An 11,728-nucleotide genomic window follows, 5' to 3' on the forward strand; every position below is an offset into this window, starting at 1 on the left:
TAGAAGAGGCAATTTCTTTATTTGTTGAGACTTCAATAGAGAAAATCAGATCTCTATCTGAGAACTCTGGTATCAGTGATGATGCATATGCAATAAGGATTCCCTGGAATAGAATGATCAGATGGATGACCTCTGAGGCTTTCAAACTGAAAGGCCTCTCTGAACAAGTTCGCAACAACTTTATCAGAGAAGCTGGAGAAAGGCTGCAGGAACGACTGGTTAGAGAGGTAGAGGAAAAAGTCAGAAGAGAAGCAGAAGAGAAGGCTCGTCTGGAAGAAGAGCAAAGGGTTAGAGAAGTTGCAGAGAAGTTTGCTACTAAAGTTGTTGCTGCTGGTGAAGCTAAAGCAAAAGCAAAAGCTGACGCTGAAGAGGCAGCACGCATAGCTGCAGAAGAAGGTGTGAAGGCAAGCAACGATGCTCTAACTCAAGGGGAGCCATCTCACTCTGATTTTTCTCCTCTTATCCTGAAGACTCTAGAAGAGCTGCAGAAGGAGCAACAAATTGTGAGAGCCAGACTGGATCAACAGGACTCCATCAACAACAATATTCAGAACATGCTGACTCATATGCTCCAAAGGATGCCTCCGCTTCCGAACCCTTAGGAACTTAGGCTTTGCTTGTTGTTCTTTTCTACCTTTTTTTCTGCTATGTATTATGTGCTCTCTATTTTGAGTTGCTGCTTATCTGTACATATCTTTATCATATATGAAATTTTTCTTTTGCATACTCTTTTATGTGCTAAGTCTTTTTTAGTCTTACAAAAAGGGGGAGAATAAAAACAACTCTGGTGAAAATATATCTAAGCCTCTTGTTGCATTGCGCATATTAAATCTATTATGAACTGTAAGTTATGCAGGATAACAACTAAGGTAAAAACTAGCTGCCACACAAGGAAAATCTGGTAAGAACTTCTGAAAAATCCTTATGATCTATCTCAGAGGGAGTCATCTCTCATCTAAATCTGAGATATTAATTTCTATTCTTGCTAATAGTATCATTCATCACTCTGAAGTTTTTGTCATCATCAAAAAGGGGGAGATTGTGAGAACAAAATTCAGTATCTACAATTCATCTCAAAGATTTTGATGATAACAAAGGATGAAACAAAAATGGTACCCTAACATAATTTATATAAGTGTGCAGGACTCTAATTAAAAAGAAGTCAGATAGACATATATCAGATACAGACACAACTTCAGAATGACCACTTAGAAGGTACTCAAGCAGAAGTTCTGACTCTGAATAAAGGAAGCGTACAAAGCTTAACGAAGAAAGAGATATCAGACACTCTGAAGCGGAAGAGCGCACTCTAGGATCTGAAGCTTTTACACTCTGACGTAATCAAACAGGAAGATATCAAGAACCTCTAAAGACAGTCAGCTGTAAGCAACTATCTGAAGATGTACTTGCTGAACAAAAACTCTGACGTTTGAACATTCTGATTCAGAAACGATCTCTAAAGACTTAGATATGAAGACTTCCACTTATGGAAAGAATCTAATTTTGGAAGAAATTTATAGCGCCCCAAACTACTTTGAAAAAGAACACAGAGATTAATGACATTAATCATCCATCATTGCCAAAGATCCTTTCATTCAACGGTCTCTTCATCAACCCTTATATATAGGATAGATCTCTTCACTAAGAAAACAACGAAACAACGAGAATACTGAACTTACTCTCATATTTATTACTCATTCTCATTTCACATGAGTCGTTGCTCTCAAGTGTGAACATTTCTTTTGTTCTTATCTTGTGTAATTTCTGCTTACCTAGAAGCACTAAGCACTATTGTAATTTATCTATAATTGCTGAATATTCCTCAAGTGACTTGTGAAGTCTGTAAACTTGAGAGGGCTAAGGGATCTTTATCCTCTTAGACTATCATTTGTTGTAATCTTTCAATATTAGTGGATTAAGTCCTTATTGAATGTGAAATCACCTTGGCCGGGTGGAGTGGAGTAGCTTTGAATTTCAAACAAACCAGGATAAAAAAATTGTGTTGATATCTTTTATTTTCGCGTGTGTTTTATTTTCAAGTTTTTATTATCAGTTAAAACAATTCAAACCCCCCTTTCTTGTTTTTCTCAACCTTCAGCTACTCTTTCTCTGTGCTTAATTTTATACTGTTATTATATCTATGTCTGATGGTTGTTCTGAGTTGATCAAGGAATATCTTATCTGCTACATTGGAAGATATTGAAGACTGCTAGCTATTTGAATGCTTGCTTGGATATTATGGTCATCTTTATTTTATGCTTGATCTTCACATGATGCTTGGATATTGCTCATTGCTTATTGCTTATTGCTTATTGCTTATTGCTTATTGCTTATTGCTTATTGCTTATTGCTTATTGCTTATTGCTTTCCAAATTCCAAAGGAAAATGGGTTTCTATATGACATTCTTGTCTGTTGGATTGCATCCCATTGGTCAGATCTTTTCAACCCTTAACTTTTAAATTTTCCTTAGGGTGGTCTCTTCATCTCCTCCCACTTCTTAAATTTCAAAAATCTCTCCCTCTTTTCAAAAACTTTATTTGCTTGTGATTTCAAACTTAGACATGTTTTAATGATTAGAAACTTTGGCCTTATGCCATTGAATTTTTTTTCAAACCTTTCTTAAATCAAACTTGTAAATAAACTTAACCATATTGACTTAAATTTCAAAAGACAAAAAGAAATAACAATCTCATTCAAATCTTTGGCCTTTTGTGCCTTTTCTTACTAAACTTTTGTTAAAAACAATTCACCAAATTCTTTGAAATTTTTACCACGATCTACGGGGTTTTGATCCCTCATTTTTATGTTGGTACGTAGGCATAAGATCGAAGGTCTTGTCAAACACAAAAATATAATTAATAAATTCTTTTCTCATCTCCTCACTCTATATTTTATCAAACATCATTTACACCAAAAACATATGCACATAAAAAAGGGCTCCCTAGGAGTACCTAGGACACTTTAGATGCTAACACCTTCCATCTGTGTAACCAACCCCCTTACCTGTAATCTCTGGAATTTTATTAGTTTTGATTTGAAAACTTCTTATCTTTGGGTTTTGTTCGTACTTTTCCCTTTTCCTTTGGAAACAATAAAAGCGCGGTGGCGACTCTGGTTTTACTGACGTCAAGTTTATCCATAGTTTGATGGTCACGAATTTACCGCTACACTTGAGCAATGGTTGATTATCCATACTTTCTACAGTGGTCTTTTGTACAACACTAAAATGAATTTGAGAGTTGCAGCTGGCTGTGCTTTAATGGATAAACCATATGATGAAGCATATGATCTCATTGAGAACATGGCTTAATATCATTTCTAATGGAGAGGTGAACATGCTACCAAAAACCAACTCCGAAAGGCGGAATGTACGAAGTTAATGGCATAGACGGCGTCAATGCTAAAGTGGATGCACTTACTCAAAAGATCGAAAGCTTAGCCATAACACCAGCAGCTACCGTAGTTACAGTAACACCAAACTGTGAATTATGTGAAACCCTTGGGCACATTAATGTTGATTGTCAGTTATTGCCTAGTATTCCTGCCGACCAAGTAAATTACGCTCAAGGAAACCCATATTCCAACACTTACAATCCTGGTTGGAGAAATCATCCGAACTTTTCTTATAAAAACAACAATGTTTTGTTTCCTCCAAACCCAACACTTGCTATTCCACCTGGTTATCAGAAAGGAGCCCATGTTTCTCCACAAGCATCTAGAAAGTCAAATCTAGAGATCATGATGAAAAACTTTATGAATGCTCAAGCTCAACAAAACAAATATTTTGCAAATCAAAATGCTCATACGAGTGAACTGATGAAACAATTGTCAAGTAAACTTGATGTTATGGCTACCCATAACAAAATGTTGGAAACCCAAATTTCCTAAGTAGCCCAACAACAAGCAACAATAGCCGCCCCAACTGGAGCATTTCCTGGTCAACCACAACCAAAACCAAAAGGTCATGCTAATGCTATCACATTGCGAATTGGTATAAAATTAGATGAACCGGTTGAACCAAGACTCAAAAATCCAGCCATGTATCAAAATTCTGGTAAAGGAACTGAAAAGGTAAACGAACCAACCAATGATGGAAAGGAAGACAAAAGTGGAGAAGCAGAAGATAAAGAAACACCTTATGTGCCTCTGCCACCATACAAGCTGTAAGACCCCAATTTTGACCCTAAGATCCCTCATGCCATCTCATCATTTGCATTGGCTTTGGGATCACACCTTGGTATCCTCCTTACCCCTTATTCATTGGGTTTGTATTGGGAGAGATCACCAAGCACTTTTGACTGTATCATACTTTGTTTTTATTTGTTTACTAACCAAAATATAAAAAATATGTCTAGTATAGTTTTATTTCTTTTGTAGGTAGTGTATGCATCCATTTGTGCCTTATCAAGCTCACATTTAGGGTTTTGAGACCCTCAATGCAAGAGATCAAGCAAGAAAAGGTCCACATTGGTTCTAAGTGTCATATATGGATCCCTATGTTCTTTATATTTCGTTTTGATCAAGAACTCGTAAAGAGTTTGAAGCTTGTTTACCATGGAAGCCCTAATTCATCTGGGTATCTTGTGTGACTTCCTCGGCGAGTATATTCAACAATTAGTCAAATATATTATGGGATACTTCATTATACATCACCTTAATAATATATTATCATCCATGATATCCAAAGATCAAAATAACTTTAAGTTTGCAAGTTGGTTCAAAGAGGTTGACCAGAGAAAGTCAACTAGTCAAATCTAGGGTTCCCTAGATCCTATCTCCTACACTTTTTGTCATATGAAAATTATTCCAAGAGAAACTTTACTCTTTATGACATTACAAAAAACTTTAATGTTGGAATCAAGAGCTAAGTTTGCTTGGAAAGTCATTTTTTTATGGTGAAAGATTATAGGTCATTTTGTTTGTGCCCTAGATAGAAGGTCAACTTCAAAGAACCATAACTTTCTCAATTTTTATGATATGAAGGCCATAAAAGTTTCATGATTAATTTCAATATGTCTTATCCAAATTTTCTTATTTGAGAAATTTAAAATTCTACTTGCAAGGGCATGTACTAAGAGGAAACATTATAGGTTATTTTGGGCCATCATCATTGAACAAGCAATTTTCCTCAACTTCTAAAATCCATAACTCCCTCATGCAAGATTCAAATGGTGTAAAATTTGTAACCAAATTAAATAGGAATGAAAGCGCTACAACTTTGAAGAAGGAACCGTTTTCATTTGAAGCTCATAGCAAAAGTTATTCAAGGTAGAAAAAGTGGTCATTTGACTTTTAACTTAGAAAATTTTCAACTATGTTTGATTCTTCCAACTTCCACCTCAAACTTCATCATGACCCAAGCTCCAAAAGGAAAAAGTTTTAACAGCAAAGTTTCTCCCCTTCGTGTTATATTTCCAAAGCATCCAAGATCATGGCATTTGGAGTATTTTTGAGTGACTTGCACATGGGCGTAATGCATGGCCTTAATTGGAAAATTTCATGATCATTTTTAATTTCACTAATGCATGGTTTCATGTTATTGTTGCGGCATAATTTGAACATGATTTTGGACCTATTTACATCATTTCACGGGCCTTGTGCACTCCCATGCAAGCATGCAACCTCACATTGCTATTTTTGGAATTTGTTTGAAAGTGTGTGAAAAGCAAGTGATTTGGCTATAAATACATTGCCCTTGAGCTTAGAATGAGGACCTTTCTTCCCCAGATTTGATCCTGCAACTTTCCCACCCTCTATTGATAGGATAACCTTGAAGATTTCTCTTGAAATCGAGCTTCAATTCCCATTGTGTTTTGGAATTGAAACTCCAAGGGTCCAAGCCATTTGATCATCCATTTCACTTCCTGCAAGTTGGTAGATGCAAGCCAAGCCAAACTGGAAGCAAGATCGAGCTCAATTGCATCTTTGTTAAGCTATCACTCGGCTGATAGTAGGTAATACTTCTTTTACCTTTGGTTGGTTACGTTTGTTAAGTTACCACTTGGCTGGTAGTTGGTAATCATTATGTTTTAGCTTATTACCTTTTGTTAAGTTATCACTTGGCTGATAGTAGGTAATAATTTCTCTTACCTTTGGTTGGTTACCTTTGTTAAGCTATCACTTGGCTGATAGTAGGTAATAATTTCTCTTTCCCGCACTCGCTTTACTTTATTTATTTTCCGCACTCGCTTTACTTTATTTATTTTCCGCACTCGCTTTACTTTATTTATTTTACGCACTTTACTAGCTTTCTACGCCTCACATTCTAAAACAAACTTTTCATCATGATTAACACCGTTGTGTTCGTTTGTGTTACCATGTCTGACTAAATCTTTAAAAGGTTAGAATGTAAGGATCGCGGTTAAAGTAATGTTTCACATATTGAAATCTGTAGAAATACTTTAAAGGCTGTTTTGATTTTTAACTTGAGTTTTCTAAAACAAACTTGGTTAGTCTTAATTATTCGAGGAGTGAGAAAGCACCCTGGCGTAGTAACTAGGAATCTTTATCACTTTAAGGAAGAACTATTTTTGAAACTGCTTTCGGACGCGTTGATAGGTTTAAAATCAGTAAACTCCTTGTGTAAACTTTCCAAAACAAAATCACTTTTCAACTAAGTTTACGAGTCTCATTTCTTAAAAATAGGTTTACTACTTTAGCGTTCTGCGCACCTTTTATAAGTGACAATAAAAGGCCTTAATTTAAGGGTAAACTCGGTTCTGAATACGCGAAAGCAACAGTTCCCATTAAATGGATTCTTTTCAAGAGTAGAAAATATTGTCTCATAAGTAGTTCTATTTAGACAATCGAAACATCACTTAATTGACGTGAATTACATTCAACTTGTCTTTACCTGCATTTATTATTTACCATTATTTTGTAAACCCAATATCTCTTTTATACCGCCTTAGATAAACACCATAACGATAGTATTCGATAGATTGACGATTGGTCTCTGTGGGATCGATATTCTTTTATATTACTTTGACGTTATTCGTGCACTTGCGAATCACAGCGATCAGTTGGTGGATCACCTGATTCACCACAATCTGATGGAGGATGTCACCGTTGACACTAGAAGGCCTCTGAACGCTCATAATCTGAAGAGCATGGGGGTGATTGAGCAAATTCGGGTGAAACCCTCGTTGGATACTTCCTGGGAAGCACTCAAAGATTAGAGGAATATGCCCAATGGCCTTCACCTCTTCTTCAAAATTGATCCTCCAGAGGCTGTTGCACACTATCTGTAGGATCTGGCCAGCCAAGGAGTGGACATCTCAGAGTTCTCTGTGGATTAGATGCCTAATCATCCACCCAACTTCATGAAGAGACAACGAGAACCCTCTGAGAATTCAAAGAAGGACAAGAAAGAAAAGTTGGGGGAACCTTTTGTATCAAGACCTCCGGTCCCTCTGATCGAATCTCCAAGTAAGTCCCTGCCCCCTCACTCTCGCTCTGTAAATTTAAAGCAAATTGCTTCTTCTCTTCTCCAGACCACACCCATCTACACTCACTCTGAACCCTCACCCTCTACCACCAAACCCTATGAAACTCTTATCTTTAATCCATGATCACCTCCTTTTCAAAAATTTAACCTCTCCACCACAACCTTACCAGTCTCTAAAGTTGAAATGCTTAACGAACCTATTTCACCAATCTATTCAACACCTTCATCTCCACCCTACTACATCCTCTCATCTGACTCAGAACCTTCTGACCCCCAATCCACCACCTTGGCTCAACTTCAGGGTCGTACCCTTTCCTCACAATAACAAACTGAACCAGAAGTTAGCATTCCACCACAATCTGAACAACCACCAACACCAACACATGAACAACCAACAACACCACCATCTAAATAACCACCAACTCCACCACATGAACAACCAACAACACCATCATCTGAAACTCCCATCTTACCACCCTCTAAAAACATTATTATCCTTACCTATGAACCTCCCGCTGACATTACCCATACACCACCAGCATCTCCATCCCTCACTCCTGAACCAGAACCTACCTTCCTCACCCTAGAAGAGGCAATTTCTTTATTTGTTGAGACTTCAATAGAGAAAATCAGATCTCTATCTGAGAACTCTGGTATCAGTGATGATGCATATGCAATAAGGATTCCCTGGAATAGAATGATCAGATGGATGACCTCTGAGGCTTTCAAACTGAAAGGCCTCTCTGAACAAGTTCGCAACAACTTTATCAGAGAAGCTGGAGAAAGGCTGCAGGAACGACTGGTTAGAGAGGTAGAGGAAAAAGTCAGAAGAGAAGCAGAAGAGAAGGCTCGTCTGGAAGAAGAGCAAAGGGTTAGAGAAGTTGCAGAGAAGTTTGCTACTAAAGTTGTTGCTGCTGGTGAAGCTAAAGCAAAAGCAAAAGCTGACGCTGAAGAGGCAGCACGCATAGCTGCAGAAGAAGGTGTGAAGGCAAGCAACGATGCTCTAACTCAAGGGGAGCCATCTCACTCTGATTTTTCTCCTCTTATCCTGAAGACTCTAGAAGAGCTGCAGAAGGAGCAACAAATTGTGAGAGCCAGACTGGATCAACAGGACTCCATCAACAACAATATTCAGAACATGCTGACTCATATGCTCCAAAGGATGCCTCCGCTTCCGAACCCTTAGGAACTTAGGCTTTGCTTGTTGTTCTTTTCTACCTTTTTTTCTGCTATGTATTATGTGCTCTCTATTTTGAGTTGCTGCTTATCTGTACATATCTTTATCATATATGAAATTTTTCTTTTGCATACTCTTTTATGTGCTAAGTCTTTTTTAGTCTTACAAAAAGGGGGAGAATAAAAACAACTCTGGTGAAAATATATCTAAGCCTCTTGTTGCATTGCGCATATTAAATCTATTATGAACTGTAAGTTATGCAGGATAACAACTAAGGTAAAAACTAGCTGCCACACAAGGAAAATCTGGTAAGAACTTCTGAAAAATCCTTATGATCTATCTCAGAGGGAGTCATCTCTCATCTAAATCTGAGATATTAATTTCTATTCTTGCTAATAGTATCATTCATCACTCTGAAGTTTTTGTCATCATCAAAAAGGGGGAGATTGTGAGAACAAAATTCAGTATCTACAATTCATCTCAAAGATTTTGATGATAACAAAGGATGAAACAAAAATGGTACCCTAACATAATTTATATAAGTGTGCAGGACTCTAATTAAAAAGAAGTCAGATAGACATATATCAGATACAGACACAACTTCAGAATGACCACTTAGAAGGTACTCAAGCAGAAGTTCTGACTCTGAATAAAGGAAGCGTACAAAGCTTAACGAAGAAAGAGATATCAGACACTCTGAAGCGGAAGAGCGCACTCTAGGATCTGAAGCTTTTACACTCTGACGTAATCAAACAGGAAGATATCAAGAACCTCTAAAGACAGTCAGCTGTAAGCAACTATCTGAAGATGTACTTGCTGAACAAAAACTCTGACGTTTGAACATTCTGATTCAGAAACGATCTCTAAAGACTTAGATATGAAGACTTCCACTTATGGAAAGAATCTAATTTTGGAAGAAATTTATAGCGCCCCAAACTACTTTGAAAAAGAACACAGAGATTAATGACATTAATCATCCATCATTGCCAAAGATCCTTTCATTCAACGGTCTCTTCATCAACCCTTATATATAGGATAGATCTCTTCACTAAGAAAACAACGAAACAACGAGAATACTGAACTTACTCTCATATTTATTACTCATTCTCATTTCACATGAGTCGTTGCTCTCAAGTGTGAACATTTCTTTTGTTCTTATCTTGTGTAATTTCTGCTTACCTAGAAGCACTAAGCACTATTGTAATTTATCTATAATTGCTGAATATTCCTCAAGTGACTTGTGAAGTCTGTAAACTTGAGAGGGCTAAGGGATCTTTATCCTCTTAGACTATCATTTGTTGTAATCTTTCAATATTAGTGGATTAAGTCCTTATTGAATGTGAAATCACCTTGGCCGGGTGGAGTGGAGTAGCTTTGAATTTCAAACAAACCAGGATAAAAAAATTGTGTTGATATCTTTTATTTTCGCGTGTGTTTTATTTTCAAGTTTTTATTATCAGTTAAAACAATTCAAACCCCCCTTTCTTGTTTTTCTCAACCTTCAGCTACTCTTTCTCTGTGCTTAATTTTATACTGTTATTATATCTATGTCTGATGGTTGTTCTGAGTTGATCAAGGAATATCTTATCTGCTACATTGGAAGATATTGAAGACTGCTAGCTATTTGAATGCTTGCTTGGATATTATGGTCATCTTTATTTTATGCTTGATCTTCACATGATGCTTGGATATTGCTCATTGCTTATTGCTTATTGCTTATTGCTTATTGCTTATTGCTTATTGCTTATTGCTTATTGCTTATTGCTTATTGCTTTCCAAATTCCAAAGGAAAATGGGTTTCTATATGACATTCTTGTCTGTTGGATTGCATCCCATTGGTCAGATCTTTTCAACCCTTAACTTTTAAATTTTCCTTAGGGTGGTCTCTTCATCTCCTCCCACTTCTTAAATTTCAAAAATCTCTCCCTCTTTTCAAAAACTTTATTTGCTTGTGATTTCAAACTTAGACATGTTTTAATGATTAGAAACTTTGGCCTTATGCCATTGAATTTTTTTTCAAACCTTTCTTAAATCAAACTTGTAAATAAACTTAACCATATTGACTTAAATTTCAAAAGACAAAAAGAAATAACAATCTCATTCAAATCTTTGGCCTTTTGTGCCTTTTCTTACTAAACTTTTGTTAAAAACAATTCACCAAATTCTTTGAAATTTTTACCACGATCTACGGGGTTTTGATCCCTCATTTTTATGTTGGTACGTAGGCATAAGATCGAAGGTCTTGTCAAACACAAAAATATAATTAATAAATTCTTTTCTCATCTCCTCACTCTATATTTTATCAAACATCATTTACACCAAAAACATATGCACATAAAAAAGGGCTCCCTAGGAGTACCTAGGACACTTTAGATGCTAACACCTTCCATCTGTGTAACCAACCCCCTTACCTGTAATCTCTGGAATTTTATTAGTTTTGATTTGAAAACTTCTTATCTTTGGGTTTTGTTCGTACTTTTCCCTTTTCCTTTGGAAACAATAAAAGCGCGGTGGCGACTCTGGTTTTACTGACGTCAAGTTTATCCATAGTTTGATGGTCACGAATTTACCGCTACACTTGAGCAATGGTTGATTATCCATACTTTCTACAGTGGTCTTTTGTACAACACTAAAATGAATTTGAGAGTTGCAGCTGGCTGTGCTTTAATGGATAAACCATATGATGAAGCATATGATCTCATTGAGAACATGGCTTAATATCATTTCTAATGGAGAGGTGAACATGCTACCAAAAACCAACTCCGAAAGGCGGAATGTACGAAGTTAATGGCATAGACGGCGTCAATGCTAAAGTGGATGCACTTACTCAAAAGATCGAAAGCTTAGCCATAACACCAGCAGCTACCGTAGTTACAGTAACACCAAACTGTGAATTATGTGAAACCCTTGGGCACATTAATGTTGATTGTCAGTTATTGCCTAGTATTCCTGCCGACCAAGTAAATTACGCTCAAGGAAACCCATATTCCAACACTTACAATCCTGGTTGGAGAAATCATCCGAACTTTTCTTATAAAAACAACAATGTTTTGTTTCCTCCAAACCCAACACTTGTTATTCCACCTGGTTATCAGAAAGGAGC

The 11,728-nt window shown here is 36.7% G+C and overlaps 1 protein-coding gene across 1 annotated transcript; it reads left to right on the plus strand.

Annotated features, from left to right (window-relative positions):
• The first annotated feature begins 8,157 nt into the window (after window positions 1-8,157).
• On the plus strand, window positions 8,158-8,634 carry LOC127100602 (eukaryotic translation initiation factor 4 gamma-like). Its single transcript, XM_051037835.1, has one exon. It carries the CDS (start codon window positions 8,158-8,160, stop codon window positions 8,632-8,634), a length of 477 nt encoding a protein of 158 aa, XP_050893792.1.
• Window positions 8,635-11,728: the final 3,094 nt, after the last annotated feature.

Source organism: Lathyrus oleraceus, chromosome 7 (genome assembly GCF_024323335.1).
Source record: "Lathyrus oleraceus cultivar Zhongwan6 chromosome 7, CAAS_Psat_ZW6_1.0, whole genome shotgun sequence".
NCBI lineage: Eukaryota > Viridiplantae > Streptophyta > Magnoliopsida > Fabales > Fabaceae > Lathyrus > Lathyrus oleraceus.